At 43.3% G+C, this 18,537-nt stretch overlaps 1 protein-coding gene across 36 annotated transcripts in view; it reads left to right on the top strand.

The window, feature by feature from the left end:
• Window positions 1-235: 235 nt before the first annotated feature.
• FAM156A (family with sequence similarity 156 member A) overlaps window positions 236-18,537 on the top strand; it is an 85,852-nt gene continuing 67,550 nt past the window's right edge. For 22 of the 36 annotated variants that reach the window (XR_011499573.1, XR_011499576.1, XR_011499575.1 and 19 more), the window contains exon 1: window positions 236-510. Coding sequence is in view for 2 of the 36 variants with exons in the window: in XM_070501854.1 (XP_070357955.1) it covers window positions 14,327-14,445 (119 nt within the window). In the remaining 34 variants the exon portion in view is untranslated. The other 14 variants (XR_011499572.1, XR_011499571.1, XM_070501851.1 and 11 more) reach the window with 3 other exon arrangements.

The raw sequence follows: 18,537 nt of genomic DNA, 5'->3' as shown, positions 1-18,537 counted from the left end.
TCCATTCTCCCGGTGCATTGAAGCCCAAGTGGAACCCGTGTCTGAGGCTGTAGCTTTCACTTCCACTTCTCCAACTCCACCTCTCCGTTTCTACATGGTCGCATCCAGCTGGAGACTACGAGGGGGCGAGAGATTGGCTCCCGGACGGACGTGGGGGGGTCTGGGTCAGAGGCCGTACTGGGCGGTGATTGGTCACGGCGAGATCGCCGGACTAAGCACTTCCGGGACGCAGAGCGGCACCGGGTGGACCCGCTTGTTCCCGCCTCCCTCTTCGCCCAGCCAGTTCCCGTTGGCTGTCTGTCTGGGACAGGCACAATGATGGCGCTCCTGGAGCTCGGGGGCGGGGAGCTTTTCAGAGTGTAGAATTTTCCTGCGAGTTGGACTCTTCACCAACTGACTGTCCCGAGGGGGCTGAAGCTGCTGCCCGGGTCAGTGGCGAGGTTCGGCGCAATCTCTGGCTTGTAACTAGAGTCCGACGCTGGATGCGCGGGGTGACGGTGCTGTCTTCACGTGAGCTTTTCAGTCTTCTTTAGCCCTGACTCAGTCAGAAGCCTAGTCGGGCGCGTTTGGCACCGCACCGTCAGTCCTACAGATGCATTCAATTAATGTCCGGGGAGAGGTCTCTGAGCTAGTTTGGTGTCTCTGCCTAGGAAGTAAAGTGTGTCGCTAGGTATGACATCTCAGATGCTGTTTGGGTACATTTGATCTGTCTGAGCCTTTTGGGGGATTGTGAACGAATGGGATATTTTATCTGAGTGGATTTGGTGCGACGTGGTATAAGGTCTCTTAGGCTTTGTGTACCTGTAAATCTGGGTGTGCATTTTCTGAGCTTTTGGGCGTTTGTGTCCCTGGGTATGGGATCTCTCTGTAGGCATCTGCACCCCAGGGTATGAGGTCTCTGAGCCGTATGTCATTCTGGGTCCCAAGGTGTGAAGTCTCTGAGCTGCTTGGGTGTGGGGTGGGCTTTATCTTAAGGTGTAAAGTATTTGAGCTGTTTGGGGGTCTGCGCTCAGGGCCTAGGTTCTCTGATTTGTCTGGGGACTCTATCGCAAGGTTATGTGATGTTTCCGAGTTACTTGAACTTCTGTCTTTCTGGTTTTGTGGTCTTTGTATCAGGTTGAGAGGTGTCTGAGTGGTTTGAGGGTCTGTCTCTAGGATGTGAGGTATCTGAGCAGTTTTAACTTGTTTCCTGGGGCGAGGACTTTGGTATGTTGGGGAGGTCCTCGTGGCAGTGTGCATGGTCTCTGTTCTCTTTGGGGGTCTGTGACTGCAGTTGTGAGCTCTCTGTGCAGAGATGTTCGGAATCTGGTTTAGGTTTTGCGTTCAGTGATCTGGTTTTTGATGTCTCTGGGTATCTGAGCTGTTTAGAATTTCTTACCTTTTTGGTTGTGAGGTCTCTGTCCAGGAAGTGAGGATTTTGGAATCTGGCGGATATGATTCCAAGGCCTCGAGCCCCAAGTCCTGGTTGTGTGTCGTTGGACAAGTCGCTTGTCTCCTGGAGCCTCAGTATGTATCATACTTCATAAACTGGGGCCAATGCCTGTCTTGGAGTGTACCTGTGCATCTTAGCATGTGTGTAAAGGGCCTGGCTCCCAGCCATCCTTCCAGAAGAGTTTTCTGAGCGCCTGCTCTGTGCCTGAGTACTGTTCTAGGAGTTAGTGATAAAACACAGGACAAAACTGACAAACACAAGCAAAAACAGGACATAACATAACATGTTTATGACAAACATAAACAGGACAAAAACAAAATCAAAGTCTCTGATTTCATAGAGTTGGTCAGTAAATATATAGCACATCGAGGGTGGCAAGTGCTAGGTAGAAAGATGAGGCAAGGTCGATGGAAAGGGTATGTAGGGAGGACGTGCTTGTTTTATTCAGGGTGATCAAGGAAGGTCTCCCTGAAAAGGTGGTGATTGAGCGAAGACCTGGAGGAAGTGAGGGAGCATGCCTTGGATTACCTGAGGGCGGAGCATTTTAGGCAGAAAGAACAGCAGGTGCAACAGTCCTGAGGGGAAGTCCACTTGGTGTGTTCCTGGATGTCAAGGAGTCCAGTGATGGTGGTAAAGCCCTCATCACTGGGTTTCGCATGTAGCACTCATTGAAAGGTGCATGATGTTGCTATTTCTATTTCCCCCACAACTGGTGAGGGAGGTGGGGTCATCCCCATTTTACGGATGAAGGCCCCGAGGCTCCAAGGCCTTGCACCTTCTCTCTGCTCGCTTCTGAAATTGCTAAAAGAGGAGTGAAACTTTCCACTTCATCCTAGAGACAGAGGGTTTGAGTGTCAGGGCTGCAGGGAGGACACCATCCACACTGAATGGCAGCCGGCCTGCTAGTATAAATTATAATATGGGAACCATGGCCATCATAACATTTCTACTCTCGATCGAGGGCAGGACTTTAGGAATGAGAAAGAACTGGGGCAGAAGAGAGAGAGGCAGGAAGGGGAAGCTGGAGAGCAGTGAGAAAAAACACAACTGGCTTCATAATATTGCCTGGATTTGGCCCAATTCATCTTAATTAATTGATCCTATTAAGATACGTTCACCCTTTTCCCCTTCCCTGCCCATTCTTTCACTTCCCTTCTCTTTTTTGCCTGAGCAGTTCAGTCCTAAAGCCATGAGGTGCTGCAGAGCAAGGCAAGTGTATATGTGTAGGGGCATCCCAACTTGGGGAGTCGGCGCCCAGGCACAGTGAGGAGGACATCCATCCATGAGGACAGAGCCCAAGGCAGTAAGGAGGGTCCCTGGGGGTTGGCGGAGGAGAGGGCTAACTGGCTCAGGGGTTCAACCCTGAGTGGGGCCTGGAGGTCAAAGGTGCAGGATGGTTGGCACAGCATGTGAGGAGGGACACTGTGTGGGGAAAGGATGGCTTATATACACTGGGATTCATCAAGTCAGTAAGTGTGTAAGGATAATGGGAGCCACGTCTCGTACTTTTGGAAAAGGGAGTTTCAATTATGGAAAGGAAGAAAACTACAACAAAATCGGGGGGTTATACTGGAATTGGAGTCTGTGTGTGCATATATGGGTAGATGGATATAGATGTACATACGTATGTGTGCGTGTGTGAGTGTGTACATACATATATTCCAAAGTTTTGGAGACAGCACCGACCCAATAGCAATAAGTACACCTAGCTCCCAGATCTTGGCTTCTAAATACCATCCCCTGCTAAATGATGGGTTCCCAGGCTGGAGGAGGGAAAGGATAAATGAGACTGCCTCAACTTGTGGTGTCAGTAATAAGGGAAAGTTCAAGGAATGATGGGGAGATGTCGGAAGGACACAAGAAATAACTCGAAGGGGCTCCCACTGGATAAATAAGTAAAATGAGATTATTTTATTTGTTCCAGCTTTATCAAGATATTACTGACATATAACATAAGTAAGTTTAAGGTATACAACGCGATGATTTGGTGCACCCTACAGTTGGCTCTCCGTATCCGCAAGTTCCGCATCTGCAGATTGAGCCAACCACAGATCCTGTACTTCTGTGTTTATGATCCGAGAATGCAGAACCCCCGGATATTGAGGGCCTACTAAGGGACAGAGGCTCCGTGGATTTTGGTATCCACGGGGGTCCTGGAACCAATCCCCCGTGGATACCGAGGGACAACTGTATCTTGTGGGATGATTGCCACAACAAGGTTAGTTAACGCCCTGTCCCCTCATGTAATTACCATTTTTTTGTTTGGGTAACATTTAAGATCTACTCTCAACAACTTTCAGTATATAACACAGTACTGTTAATGTTATACGTTAGATTGCCAGAACTTATTCATCTTATGGCTGGAAGTTTGTACCCCTTGACCAAGATTTGCCCCAGTACATTTGCCCCAGTGCATTTGCTGATCTCCATCTCTCTGAGTTTGGCTTTGTTAGATTCCACACGGACGTGAGAACATACGCTGTCTTTCTCTGTCTGACTTATTTCACTTAGCGTAAAGCCTTCAGGGTCCATCCATGTCGTTGCAAAAGGCAGGATTTTCTTCTATTTTATAGCTGAATAACGTTCCATCGTATATGTATACACCACCTTTTCTTCATCCATTCATCCATCCATGGACACCTAGGTTGTTTCCGTAGCTTGGCCGTAGCTGCGATGTAAATCTTAAAATCGGTGTTACTCCTTCAGTTTTATTTTTTGTTTTCAAAATTATTTGGCTGTTCTAGTTTCTTCGCCTCTCCATATAAATTTTACAATCAGTTAGTCTCTATCTACAAAACATGATGCTGGGATTTTTTATTGGAATTGTATGAAATTGATGGATCCATTTGGGGACTATTGGCATCTTAATTATATTGAATTTATCAACCCATGAGCACAGTATATGTCTCCATATATTTAGGTCTTCTTTTGTTTCTTTCCTCAGCTTTTTGTGGTTTTTTTTTTTAATTTTGTTTTGTAATCGTTCATTGATAGTATTTAGAAATACTCTTGATTTTTTGTGTTGAGCTTGTATCCTGCAACATTGCTGAGCTCACCTGTTATAGGAGATTTTAAAAATAGATTTCATGGGATTTTCTATGTAGATAATCATGTCTACATTCATCAATGAATTGGAGCAGTTTTATTTCCTCCTTCCCAATCTGTAAGCCATTTCTTTTTCTTGCCTTACTAGAGTGGCTAGGACTTCCAGTACAATGTTGAATAGCAGGAGTGAGAAAGTGGCCATCCTCCTGGCGTCATTCCTGATCTTAGGAAGAAAGCCTTTAGTCTTTCTCCATTAAGTAGGATGGAAGGTGTAGGTATTTTTGTAGATGCTCTATATCAGGCTAAGAAAGCTCCCTTCTACTCCTGAATGTTTTTATCATGAATGGCTGTTGAATTTTGTCAGACGCTTTTTCTGCATCAATTGATAGGATCATGTGGTTCTTTTTCTTTGGTTCGCTAATATGGTGGACTTAGTGATTGATTTTTGAATACTCCACCAGCTTTGCACTTTTGGGATAAACCCCACTTGGTCATGGTGTATTATTCTGTTTATATGTTACTGAATTTGATTTGTTAATGCTGTTTTTGTCTGATTTTGGTATCGGGATAATGCTAATCTGATAGAGTGATTCAAGAAGTGTTCCCTCTCTTCTGTTTCCTTGAAGAGACTGTGTAGAATTGCTGTGATTTCTTCTTAAGTGTTTGGTAGGATTTTCCAGGGAATACCATAGGAGCCTGGAGATTTCTGAAGTTTTTCAACGACAAATTTGATTTTTTAGTAGATATGTATCTATTCGGATTATCTGTTTACTTTTGGTTGGGCTTTGATAGTTTGTGTCTTTCAAGCAATTGTTCCATTTTATCTTAAGTTGCCAGATGTGGGAACGTGCAGTTACTTATAGGATCCTTTTAATTTCTGTGGAGCCTGTAACCTGTTTTATTCCTGATGTTGGGAAGTTGTGTCTTTTCTTTATTTATCTTTCCGTTGTTGTTGTTGTTGTTGTCAGCCTGGGTAGTTTATGGATTTTATTGACCTTTTCAAAGAACTAGTTTTGGTTTCATTGATTATGTCTATTCTTTTTCCGATTTCTGCTCCAATCTCTATTTCCCTTATTCTGCTTGCTTTGAGTTTATCTTCATTTTCTTTTTCTAGTTTCTTAAGGTGGAAGCTTTCATCCTTGATTTGGGTCCTTCATTCTTTCTAAGACAAGCATTTGATGCTGGACATTTACTGCTAAGCATTGCTTTAGCTGCATCCTGCAAATTTTGATGTGTTGTATTTTCATTTTCATTCAGTTCAAAATATTTTCTAATTTCCCCTGAGTCTTGCTCTTTGACCCATGGATTATTTAGAAGTGTATAGTTTAATTTCCTTGTGTTTGGAGATTTTCCTCTTAACTTTTTCTTACTTCTCGGTGGCTTTTCTCTTTTGGTCGGACAACATTCTTTGTATGATTTCAACTATATTTACATTTGGTAAGATTTGTTTTATGACCTAGAATATGATCTACCTTGGTGAAACTTCCATATGCACTTGAAATAAATGTACATTCCACTGTTGTTATGTGGAGAGTTCCAAACTTGTCAGTTACATCCGGGTTGTTCATGGTGTCATTGACTCATAGACTTATTGCTCGTTTTCTCTTCATTAGATCTATATATTACTGAGAGAGTGTTGTAGTCTCCAACTGTAATTGTAGAGGTGTTTGTTTATCCTTTGTGGTCCATCTGACTCGGTTATGTATTTTGAAGCTTTGTTGTTGACTGCTGTGCAGAAAAGAGTTAACGTAGCAGGCCTGGGACTGCCATCCTTAGAAAGACCGGCTTGTTGGCCCTTACCTTGCATCTGGGAACTTGGATTTGGGGAGGTTTGCCACCATTCCCTACCTGAGAAGGGCGGTTTACGCTTCCTAAAGTGTTTGTCCGAACAGTGTGTTTTATGCTAAACACCTGCCTTCCTTCCGGGACTCTGAAGTCTTGGGACATGCTAAGCAGACAGTGCCTATGTGACCGGCCCCCAATAAAGACCTTGGGCACTGAGTTTCTCATGAGCTTCCCTGGTAGACCACATTTCAAACATCTGCCATAATTCATTGTTCAAGGGACAGATTGTGAGACTCTACTGGGCAAGGACTCTTGGAAGCTTGCCCTGGTTTGCTCCAGGTGGTGCCCAGGGTACCCCTCCCCCTGGCTGATTTGGCTTTGAGTCCTTTTGCCGTGATAAATCTTTTTCCATGAGGGTGACTGTATACTGAGTTGAGTCCTCCTGGGGATCCGTCAAAGAAAGGGTGGTCTTGGGACATCCGAAACAGTAGTGGCTGCCATGGGATTCACTAGCAAGACCCTGACTTTCACCTGAAATAGGGCGAAAGCCTTGTTGGAGTAAAGGAAGGATGAAGGGGCAAGGATGGTGGACCTTTTGTGCCTCGGTGACTATGGATGTACTCGTGATATGAAACAGCAGCTGTGCTGCTGTCTGTTGCGACAGGTTAGTGTTACTTACAGAATTTACAAATAAAAGATCCAATTTCAGGAGAGTTAGCTCACTGCATCCCTTGGCTGCTTTTGCCGTGCTGGGTGATGTGAGGGGGAAGAAGCGCAGCCAGTTCATGACTTTGGTGTTTGTTCTTTCCTCCCAGTAGGTGGAAGAAGGATCCATAGGTTCCCAAAGGTGACCTTTGGGTCAGCCAGAAATGTGAAAAGTTTGACTTGCTCTCTCCTCCAAGTGAGAGGAAACAAATTAAATCGGTTTGGGCTGGAGCAAAGCGATAGATACACTAGAGGCAAAGAAGGGCAAAAAACACTCCAGCCTTTGCTTCAGCGTGGCTGCTGCTGCTGATACAGCCCCTCCCAGCATTCCATCCAGGATCTCCCCCAGGAGGCTGTAATGGTAACCCTGTGAGTGTCAGTTTACTGCTAAGGGGTTGAGTAAACTTTCAGTGAAAGGGGAAAAGAGGGGGACCTTTTAAAAATGGCCTTGTCTTTTGTGGCTATTGCATCTGGATGTGTGGGAAAATTCATGTAAGATGTTAGGCAATATAACTATTCAATGCAGCTGCCCCGGCAAGACACTGATCTTTTCCAGCCTGCTCACTAGATAAATGATACAGACAAAGGCGACAGGAGGTTACGTAAGCCCATTTTGACTTTTTTCTTTTTTGGCTGAGGAAGATTAGCCCAGAGCTAACATGTGTTGCCAATCTTCCTCTTTTTCTTTTCTTTTTGTTTTTTTGGGTTTTTTTTGCTTGGGGAAGATTAGCCCTGAGCTAACATCTGTGCCAGTCTTCCTACACTTTATATGTGGGTCGCTGCCACAGCATGGCTGATGAGTGGTGTAGGTCCGCACCCGGGATCTGAACCCGCCAACCTGGGCACTGAAGTGGAGTGTGCTGAACTTAACCGCTATGCTATGGGGCCGGCTCCTGGAAGTTTTTTAAAATTTGAGATTTCATCCTGACCAGTTCCTAAACATGATGTGTCTTTGTAGTTAGGTTATAGAACTTGTTTTTCTGTGAAAATTCTTTAGTCTCTCTTGCATACAACCGTACTAGACAAAAGGTTTGGAAGAGAGTAGGGGATAACTTTGTTTTGTTTTTATTTTTTTGTTTTTTTCGGATGTACATCATATTTCAAATTCTGTATACATTATATCGTGTTCACCACCCGAAAACTAATTATACTCCATCCCTTCACATGTGAGCCTAATCACCCCTTTTGCCCTAGCCCCTCCCCCCTTCCCCGATGGTAGCCACCAATCCAATCTCCAATGCTATGTGTGTTTTTTTTGGTCGTTGTTTTTATCTTCTACTTATGATTGAGATCATATGGTATTTGACTTTCTCCCTCTGACTTATTTCACTCAGCATAATACCCTCAAGGTCCATCCATGTTGTCACAAATGGCCGGATTTCGTCATTTCTTATGGCTGAGTAGTAGTCCATCGTGTACAAATACGACATCTTCTTTGTCCATTCGTCCCTTGATGGGCACCTAGGTCGCGTCCATGTCTTGGCTATTGTGTATAATGCTGAAATGAACATAGGGGTGCAAGAATCTTTATGCCTTTGTGTTTTCAAGTTCTTTGGATAAATACCCAGCGGTGGAATAGCTGGATCATATGGTAGATCTATCCTTAATTTTCTGAGGATACTCCATACTGCTTTCCATAGTGGCTTCACCAGTTTGCACTCCCACCAGCAGTGAACAAGGGTCCCCTTCTCTCCACATCCTCTCCAACCCTTGTTGTTTCCTGTTAATTATAGCCATTCTGACCGGAGTGAGGTGATACCTCATTGTAGTTTTGATTTGCATTTCCCTGATAGCTGATGATGTTGAGCATCTTTTCATATGCTTGTTGGCCATCCGTATATCTTCTTTGGAGAAATCTCTGTTCAGATCTTTTGCCCATTTTCTAATTGGATTGTTGGTTTTTTTGTTGTTGAGCTGTATATGTTCTTTGTATATTTTGGATGTTAACCCCTTATCTGATATATGGTTTGCAAATATCTTCTCCCAATTGTTAGGTTGTCTTTTTGTTTTGTTGCTGGTTTCCTTTGCTGTGCAGAAGCTTTTTAGTTTGATGTAGTCCCATTTGTTCATTTTTTCTTTTGTTTCGCTTGCCGGGTCAGACATGGGACTTGAAAATATGCTGCTCACACCGATGTCATAGAGCGTACTGCCTGTGTTTTCTTCTAGAAGTCTCATGATTTCGGGTCTTACATTCAAGTCTTTCATCCATTTTGAGTTGCTTTTTGTGCATGGTGTAAGGGAATGGTCAATTTCATTCTTTTGCATGTGGCTATCCAGTTTCCCCAACACCGTTTATTGAAGAGACTCTCCTTTCTCCATCGTATGCTCTTGGCTCCCTTGTCGAATATTAGCTGTCCATAAACGTGTGGGTTTACTTCTGGGCTCTCGATTCGGTTGCGTTGATCTGTGTGTCTGTTTTTGTGCTAGTACCGTGCTGTTTTGGTTACTATGGCTTTGTAGTATAATTTGAAATCAGGGAGTGTGATCCCTCCAGGTTTGTTCTTTTTTCTCGGGAATCCCTTGGCCATTCGGGGTCTTTTGTTGTTCCATATAAATTTTAGGATTCTTTGTTCTATTTCTGTAAAAAATGTTGTTGCAATTTTGATAGGGATTGCGTTGAATCTATAGATTCCTTTAGGAAGTATGGACATTTTAACTATGTTAATTCTTCCAATCCAAGACCACGGAATATCTTTCCATTTCTTTGTTTCTTCTTCGATTTCTTTCAACAGTGTTTTATAGTTTTCGGTGTACAGAACTTTCACCTCTTTGGTTAAGTTTATTCCTGGGTATTTTATTCTCTTTGTTGCAATTATAAATGGGATTTTATTCTTAATTTCTCTTTTTGCTACTTCGTTGTTAGTGTGTAGAAAACGCAACCGATTTTTGTACGTTGATTTTGTATCCCACGACTTGACTGTATTCCTTTATTATTTCTAAAAGCTTTTTAGTGGAATCTTTAGGGTTTTCTAGATATAAAATCATGTCGTCTGCAAAGAGTGACAGTTTCACTTCTTCTATTCCAGTGTGAATCCCTTTTATTTGTTTTTCTTGCCTGATTGCTCTGGCTAGGACTTCCAAGACTGTGTTATATAAGAGCGGTGCCAGTGGGCATCCTTGTCTGGTTCCTGTTCTTAGAGGGATAGCTTTCAGTTTTTCTCCATTGAGAATGATCTTTGCTGTGGGTTTGTCATGTATGGCCTTTATTATGTTGAGGTATTTTCCTTCTATACCCATTTTATTTAGAGTTTTTATCATAGGTGGATGCTGTATCTTGTCAAATGCTTTCTCTGCGTGTATTGAGATGATCATGTGATTTTTATTCTTCATTCTGTTAATGTGGTGTATCACGTTGATAGACTTGCGGATGTTGAACCATCCCTGCATCCGTGGAATGAAACCCACTTGATCATGACGTATGATCTTTTTAATGTATTGTTGTATTCAATTTGCTAGTATCTTGTTGAGGATTTTTGCATCGATGTTCATCAGTGATATTGGCCTATAATTTTCTGTTTTCGTGTTGTCCTTGTCTGGTTTTGGTATCGGGATCATGTTGGCTTCGTAGAAGGAGGTAGGAAGCCTCCCCTCCTCTTCAGTATTTTGGAAGCGTTTGAGAAGGATAGGTATTCAGTCTTCTTTGAATGTTTGGTAGAATTCACCAGGGAAGCTGTCTGGTCCTGGACTTTTATGTTTTGGGAGGTTTTTGATTGCTGTTTTGATCTCCTTACTGGTGATTGTCCTATTCAGATTTTCTACTTCTTCTTGGTCCAGTTTTGGAAGGTTGTATGTTTCTAAGAATTTATCCATTTCTTCTAGAGTATCCAATTTGTTGGTCTATAGCTTTTCATAGTATTCTCTTATCATCTTTTGTATTTCTGAGGTGTCCGTTGTAATCTCTCCTCTTTCATTTCTGATTTTATTTATTTGAGCCTTCTCCCTTTTTTTTGGTGAGTCTAGCTGAGGGTTTGTCAATTTTGTGTATCTTTTCGAAGAACCAGCTCTTGGTTTCGTTAATTTTTCCTATTGTTTTTTTAGTCTCTACTTGGTTTATTTCTGCTCTGATTTGTGTTATTTCCTTCCTTCTGCTGATTTTGTGCTTTGTCTGTTGCTCTTTTTTCCAGTACCTTTAGGTGCACTTTTAGATAGCCTATTTGGGATTTTTCCTCTTTGTTGAGGTAGGCCTGAATTGCTATAAACTTACCTTGTACAACCGCTTTTGCTGTATCCCACAGATTTTGGCATGTCATGTTTTTATTTTCATTTGTCTCCGGAATTTTTTGATTTCTTCTTTGATTTCTTCGTTGACCCAATCGTTGTTCAGTAGCATTTTGTTCAGTCTCCACATTTTTGTGGCTTTTCTGGTTTTCTTTCTGTAGTTGATTTCCAGTTTCATACCTTTGTGGTTAGGAAAGATGCATGGTATTATTTCGATCTTCTTAAATTTGTTGAGACTTGTTTTGTGGCCTAATATGTGATCAATCCTGGAGAATGTTCCATGTGCATTTGAAAAGAATGTGTATTCTGTGGGTTTTGGATGGAATGTTCTGTATATATCTACTAAGTCCATCTGGTCTAATGTGTCCTTTAAGGCGAGTGTTTCCTTATTGATCTTCTGTTTGGATGATCTATCCATTGGTGTAAGTGGAGTGTTAAAGTCCCCTACTATTATTGTGTTACTATTTCTCCTCTCATGTCTGTTAATAATTGCTTTATATATTTAGGTGCTCCTATGTTGGGTGCGTTGATATTTACAAGTGTCATATTTTCTTGCTGGATTGTTGCCTTTATCATTATGTAGTGCCCGTCTTTGTCTCTTATTACAGTTTTTGACTTAAAGTCTATTTTGTCTGATATAAGTATTGCTAACCCCGCTTTCTTTTCTTTGCCATTTGCATGGAGTATCTTTTTCCATCCTTTCACTTTCAGTTTGTGAGTGTCTTTAGCTCTGAAGTGTGTCTCTTGTATGCAGCATATACATGGGTCTTGTTTTTTTATCCAATTGGCCACCCTGTGGCATTTGATTGGAGCATGTAGTCCATTGACATTTAAAGTAGCTATTGATAAATATGTATTTATTGCCATTTTGTCACTTTTTTTTTCTGGGTGTTTTAGTAGTTCTTCTCTGTTCCTTTCTTTTTCTCTTGCTCTCTTCCCTTGTGGTTTGATGGCTATCTTTAGTAATATGTTTGATTTCTTTTGTCTTACTTTTTTTCCTGCTTGTTATAGGTTTTGGGTTTGTGGTTACCATGAGGATCGTATTTAATATACTATGCATATAACAGTCTATATTGAGTAGAGAGACTCTTTACCTTGACCTCTTTCTAAAAGCTCTACTTTTTCACTGCCCTCCTCCCACATTGTATTATTTTCACATCATATGTAGTCTTTTGGTTAGTGTGTGTCTATCCATTACCTTCTTATCATTGAAATAGGTGATTTTAGTACATTTGTCTTTTACCCTTCCTATTATCTTCACAGGTAGTTGATCTGCTGCCTTTACTATATTTTTACGTTACAAGTGATTTTATTGCCTTTTTGTTGTTGTAGTTTTGTGGTTTTTTTTGATCATTTTTTTAATCTCTATTTGTGGTCGTCGCTTTCCCACTTAAATGAGTCCCTTCAGCATTTCTTGCAGAACTGGTTTCTTGGTGATAAACTCCTTTAATTTTTGCTTGTCTGGGAAGCTCTTTATCTCTCCTACCATTCTGAATGACAGCCTTGATGGATAGAGTATTCTTGGCTGTAGGGTTTTTCCTTTTAGCACTTTAAATATGTCGTGCCATTCTCTTCTCGCCTGTAGGGTCTCGACTGAGAAGTCTGCTGATAGCCTGATGGGCTTCCCTTTATATGTCACTTGTGGCCTTTCTCTTGCTGCTTTTAGAATTCTCTCTGTCTTTAATTTTGGACATTTTGATTATAATATGTCTTGGTGTGGGCCTCTTTGTGCTTCTCTTGTTTGGAGCTGTCTGTGTTTCCTGAATTTGGATGTCTGTTTCCTTCCTCAGGTTAGGAAAGTTTTCCTGTATTATTTCTACGAACAAATTTTCTGCCCCTTTGTCTTTCTCTTCTCCTTCTGGGACACCTATAATCCGAATGTTAGCACGCTTGATATTGTCCCAGAGTTCCCTTAGACTGTTCTCATTCTGTGTAATTCTTTTTTCTCTTTTCTGTTCAGCTTGGGTGATTTCCTCTAGTCTTTCGTCTAGCTCGCTGATCCGTTCTTCTGCTTCCTCTACTCTGCTATTGAGTCCCTCTAGTGAATTTCTCATTTCCAGTATTGTATTCTTCATTTCTGATTGTTTTTTTTTTATATCTTCCAATTCTTTGCTGATGTGCTCACTGTGTGCATCCATTCTTCTCTGCATGAATTCTTTGTCAAATAGGTTGCTAGTTTTTGTTTCACTTAGTCCTTTTTCTGGGGTTTTGTACTGTTCCCTTGCTTGGAAAGTATTCCTTTGCCTCCTCATTATGCCGCTTTCTCTGTGCTATTTTCTTTGTATTAGGTGAGTCGGCTATGTCTCCTGATCTTGGAGAAGTGGCCTTACGTATGAGATGCCTTATGAGGCCCAGCAGTGTGCTTCCCTCTTGTCACCAGTCCATAAGAACCAGGAGTGACCCCTTTGTGCACTACTTGTGTCCTTCTGCTGCAGCAGGGTTGCTCCCACTGCAGGTACCCAGGGAGTCTGATCTTTCCTACCCTGGCGAGCTGTTTGTAAATCTGGTTTGGGGAGCCTCAGCACTGTTGGCTACAAAGTCTATCAGCACACTCTTATTGCAGTTGTCCTCTTAATTGGGTTGGTACCCAGTGTAGCTGGTTGCTGGGCTCAGGGGCGTGCAGTTGTGATGGGCCTGAGGCCAACAAGGCTGTTGTCAGTTCTCTTAGGAGTGCAGCTGAGTGGGGCTGGCCCTTGGCATGGGGCACTCAATTGTTTCAGGCTTTGGAAGGTGGGGCTGATCCTTTTTATGGCTATTTGTGAAGCACAAGTCTTCTGCCGCTGATAAGCCTCACCCCCCACAGGACCACATACACTGTCAACACAGTCCTGGTCCATGCACACTTCTCAACCCCCTGGAGCGTACCCCAACGCCACACTGCAGAGGCCCCCACCCCTCCCCCAATGCCCCCCACAGTTCACCTGGTCCTCACACAGGCCCTGCCCCACAGAGGCAGACACCTTTGCCTGCCTGTAGAGGATCAAGGCACCCAGTCAATGCAGGCTGAAAAGTAGCCTGAGGGCTTACTGTTAGAGGGGCCAGTCCCTAGGGCGGGTTGCCTGCCCTGGCTGAACTGGATTAAATCTGTGCTCTAGTGGGTGTGGCAGACACCTGAGCTAACAGCCCAAGGGATGCACCTCAATGGCCCCCACCAGTGTCCATATCAGCACACCTGGACCAGCTCAGAACAATGACCGCACCAATGCCTCAGTCTCCGGAGAGGTCCCTCCTCTCACCGAGATGCCCCCAGAGCCCACCAGGTGAGTCTCGTTTCACCAAAGGACTGTCAGCCTTCTCTCTGGTGATTTTAGGTTGCTGCAATGAGTGAGTTTGTGCGTGGGCCCTTTAAGACCCGGCTCTTTTCAGCTTTCGGCCCATAGCTTTTCTGGGCGTGTCCTCGCTGCAGTTAATAGCCAGCAAAGCCAGACAGTAAGACCCCCGTCTCAGTTGGGCTGAGTGTAAAGGATGCTTATCGCAGTATCGCCCCCGCTCCGGACCTCACTCCTCCAGAGAGGGCTGCTTACCTTAGGATGGCTCCTGCCTGGCCAGCTGAGAAGCTCCGCTGCTCCCAAAGGTGGCTTTTTTCCTCTCTGGCCGGAATTACTGCCTCTTCTGCCTTCATCAGGACTGTCCCTCGTCGTGGGGGTTCTTTTTATCCGGTTTTCAGTTTTTAATCCAGGGTAATTGTTCCAAAAATTGTTGTAACTTGGTTGTGTTCGTGCGAGGAGACGAGTTCAACGTCTGCTCAACCTCCATCTTGATGAGATCTCAGGGATAATTTTTAAAATGTAAAGCTTTGATTTCAGAATTGTGTACATTGATATTGTGACAATGGAAGACAACACAAACCTGGCACCTGGGGAGAGGCAGAGGGAGGGAGTGAGGACATTAATGATCTTGTTTGTCCAAACTGTTCCTGGAGACTTTCTATTTTTCCTGACGAAATACTTCCTGTGCAGTCTTTGCAAGCTGCTGTGAGCATTTTGAATGCAAACTGACAGCTGAGCCTGCAGTCACACCTGACAGAGCTCTGACTATGGGGCAGCAGGCATGGCCTCAGCTCCTGGACTTTGCAGGTGGAGAAAGAAAAAGCACATGCCATGTGGGATCTAAAATGTCGTCTCCTGTCACCACCTCCATCCACTGGCCATGAAGAGAATGGATTTGACATCAGCTGAAGCCTTCAGGGAGAAGGCCAGTGGGGTCATGATGTGTTCTCAAAAGATCCACTGACTTGGCTCTCATGCTGTGTTCATTATGTTCTGTCTTCCTGTGTGCTTTCTGGTTGGTCTTCTCTACTGTGTGTCTGTCCTGGGAAGAGTGAGTATGTTGGAGGCGGTCCTGCTGCTCAAGGGCTTTAATAAAGTTCCTGAGAGTTTCTTAGGCAGTTAAAAATCACAGATTCTAGGGCACTGTCGTGGCCACACTAAGTGAGACTCACTGGCTGTTGATCACAGAATGTGCGTTTTTTAAAAGTTCCTGGGTTCCGACACACACGGACAACTTGTCTGGGAACTACTGGAGCAGGGGTCTAGTCTTATTTTCCCTGCTGCCAGGCTTCTCTCTCCATTGTGAGGGTGTAGAAGTGACGTAGGGTTGGTGCCTTCTCTGGTGCACAAACCCAAGACCTCAGGCTAGGAGCCTGATAGGCTGTTTGCTATACTAAGGAGGCTCTCACACCATCGTTTCCACAGTGTATCCTGATTCCAATCCTGTCAAGCCTCCATCTAAAAGATTGCTATTGAGATCCAATTCCTACTTACTCAGCAGTTCTATGCTGCGAAAGCAATTTGTGTTACACGTCAGCTGTTATTCTACGTATTTTGTGGTAGCGTTTGGATCTTACCCTTCATTGAATAAGTACACAACACAGTGAGTTTTCCACAATGCCTCCAGACCTGTGGCTCCACCACTTACTGCTGAGTGACACTGAGCAAGTTGCTTAGCATCTCGCTGCCTCATTTCTCCATTAGTAAAAATGAAAACACTAGTTAGTAGTAAATTTAGCTACTTCTTGGGGCAGTTTAGAGCACCGACTATGTTCAGACGTGTAAAGTTGTCAGGACGGTGCCTGGCGTATGGTGAGTTCCCAGTCAATTCTAGTTGTTGTTGTCAGTGTTGTTGCTGTTGCCACATTTTCCTGGAGCATGTTCCAGAGAGACAGTGTCAAGACTACCTTTGACTGACTGGATGGACTTTGCACGCTCACTTCAGCTCTTCGGGGACTCAAGAACTGAGTGTATGGGGCATGAAAGGTCATATTTTTGTTAGCATAATGAATATTCAGTTCTCCTTGTAGGGTTCTCGTGAAGCCTAAATGTACTGCCAGGGTTTCATCATCGTGTGCTCATATGGAAAATTTGAATGCAAACTTCCCTAGGAAATTAGAACTCTAATACCCTCTTCATATGATTTGTGTAATGCTGGGAAAGTAAATGGTCACTGGATGATGATAGAACATGAGTATGTAAATTTTAAAAAACATTTTAAAGACTGATATGTAAAGGCCAAAGAGCCTCATCATGTGATTTCTTTTGTTGCCATTAGTTCTATCTAGTCTGATTCTCCTGTATCAAGTTGTGGAGATTTGAATCTGATGAAGGTATGAAACCATTAGGAGTCAAATTTTCTTCAGTAACACTTTGTTTCTTGTGTAGTTTTCACATTGTCAGTTTTATTGTGTTCGTTATTTCTAGCACTAATATTCATTATTGATTTAATAAAAGGCTGATGATGTTACCGTTTTCTGAGGTAAATCATGAGGCGATGGTGAACTGTTTTCGGATGGAGAGTCTGAGGGAAGGGGCAAAGGGGAGAGAGAGTGGGGTGGGAGTGGGGGAAGTGAAAGTGGGGGGCAGGGAGGGGGCAAATGGGAGGAAGGGGTAATGGGTACAAGCAAAAAGCAGAAGGGAATAAAAGCTCACACTTCTGGATGCTTCCTATAGGCCCGGCCTTGTTTTTAGCTCTCTCTCTACATATATAATTTTAAAAGTCATTGAGTACTTACAGCAACTCTATGAGGTAAGCATTTTTAATGTTATCATCCTTTCTTATAGATGAGGAAGCTGAGACACGAGGAGATTAACAGGTGAAGTAATTTGCCCACAGCCACCTAGCCAGCAAGGTCAGAGTCAGATTTGTACCCAGGCCAGAGAGAAACATAAAGACACATGAGATGCAACCCTAAACTCTGGAGTGTGACCTCAGTGTCACATGTCCTCTGGATCAAAAGCCAGATGAACATGTCTGGCAGCATTAATCAGATTACATGTATCTGTGTACGGGTTGACCATGCTGTCTCCTAGGTGCATGAAATACTATGGGGTGACGAGTCAATATGTGCACATCACAAAGAACAGTTTCTGCCGTATCAGAGTCTCTACGTGTGTTTGCTCCTGTTGACGTCGGCATCCACATCCTCACCGTCGTTGTCATTACGGAAGGTAGTTTATGGTATAATGTCAAACAAGCAAAACAACAGATACGGTATAAAGACATTATCTCCCCTTCCCAAACTCATAATTTAAAAAATGCATAGGAAAATAGCCTGGAAGGGAATAAGCACATATTAAGTGTCTTTCTCTAAGTGTGAAACTCTAGATAATTTTCACATAACATTTTATTCACTGTTCTATTTGCTGTATCTTCGTTATTACATAGCCAGTGTTCCTATTATAATTTTTAAAATAGTTTTTCTGAAGACTCATTCTCTTAGGTGTCTTGACGTTTCAGGATAAAAACTTATTTCATTATGCTTGCCGGGTGAAAAACCAATCAGTGTGTTTAAAGCAGGAGAAAGATCTGTGGTGCAGTAGCAGAGAGGAGCAGGGGAAGCAGAGAGGTCCAGATGGAAGGTTGGCTAAGTCTGCACGCACTGTGAAAAAGGCCACAGTCAATACAGGCAAAAACCAAACCAAACCCAACTCGCACGTCCCTACAAAGAGGCTGGTGTGCTATCGAGATAAGTGTCTGTATTAAGACTTCTTAGACCTTCGCTCCCTTTTGACTCCCTTGGGGCAGTGGGGCAGCATGTGGTTCCTAGAAGGCAGTACTGCTTAGAACTACTCTGTGGATGAGAGTCGCAGCCTCACCTGCTCCTTTTGTGGGTGATCTGGAGCACTTTTCTTGAAGTCTGGAAGCCTACAGATTCAGAAGGGAAAAGAGAAAGAAAATACATAGTGCAGTAGTTAGATCCAACCTTCCCCCAATAAATCCATACGCAGAAAGCGAGATGCAGATACAGGTTGTGGTAATAATCGGTTGGGAATTAGCAGGGTTGGATTGGGTGACTCAGACAAGAAATGTGGAAGTGAATGCAAAGGTGAGAGAACTCGTTAAGAGGAGATAAACAG

This window comes from Equus asinus, chromosome X (assembly GCF_041296235.1).
Source record: "Equus asinus isolate D_3611 breed Donkey chromosome X, EquAss-T2T_v2, whole genome shotgun sequence".
Taxonomy (NCBI): domain Eukaryota; kingdom Metazoa; phylum Chordata; class Mammalia; order Perissodactyla; family Equidae; genus Equus; species Equus asinus.
Note: the sequence above shows the minus strand (reverse complement) of the source record. Positions and strands in the feature narration are given on the sequence as shown.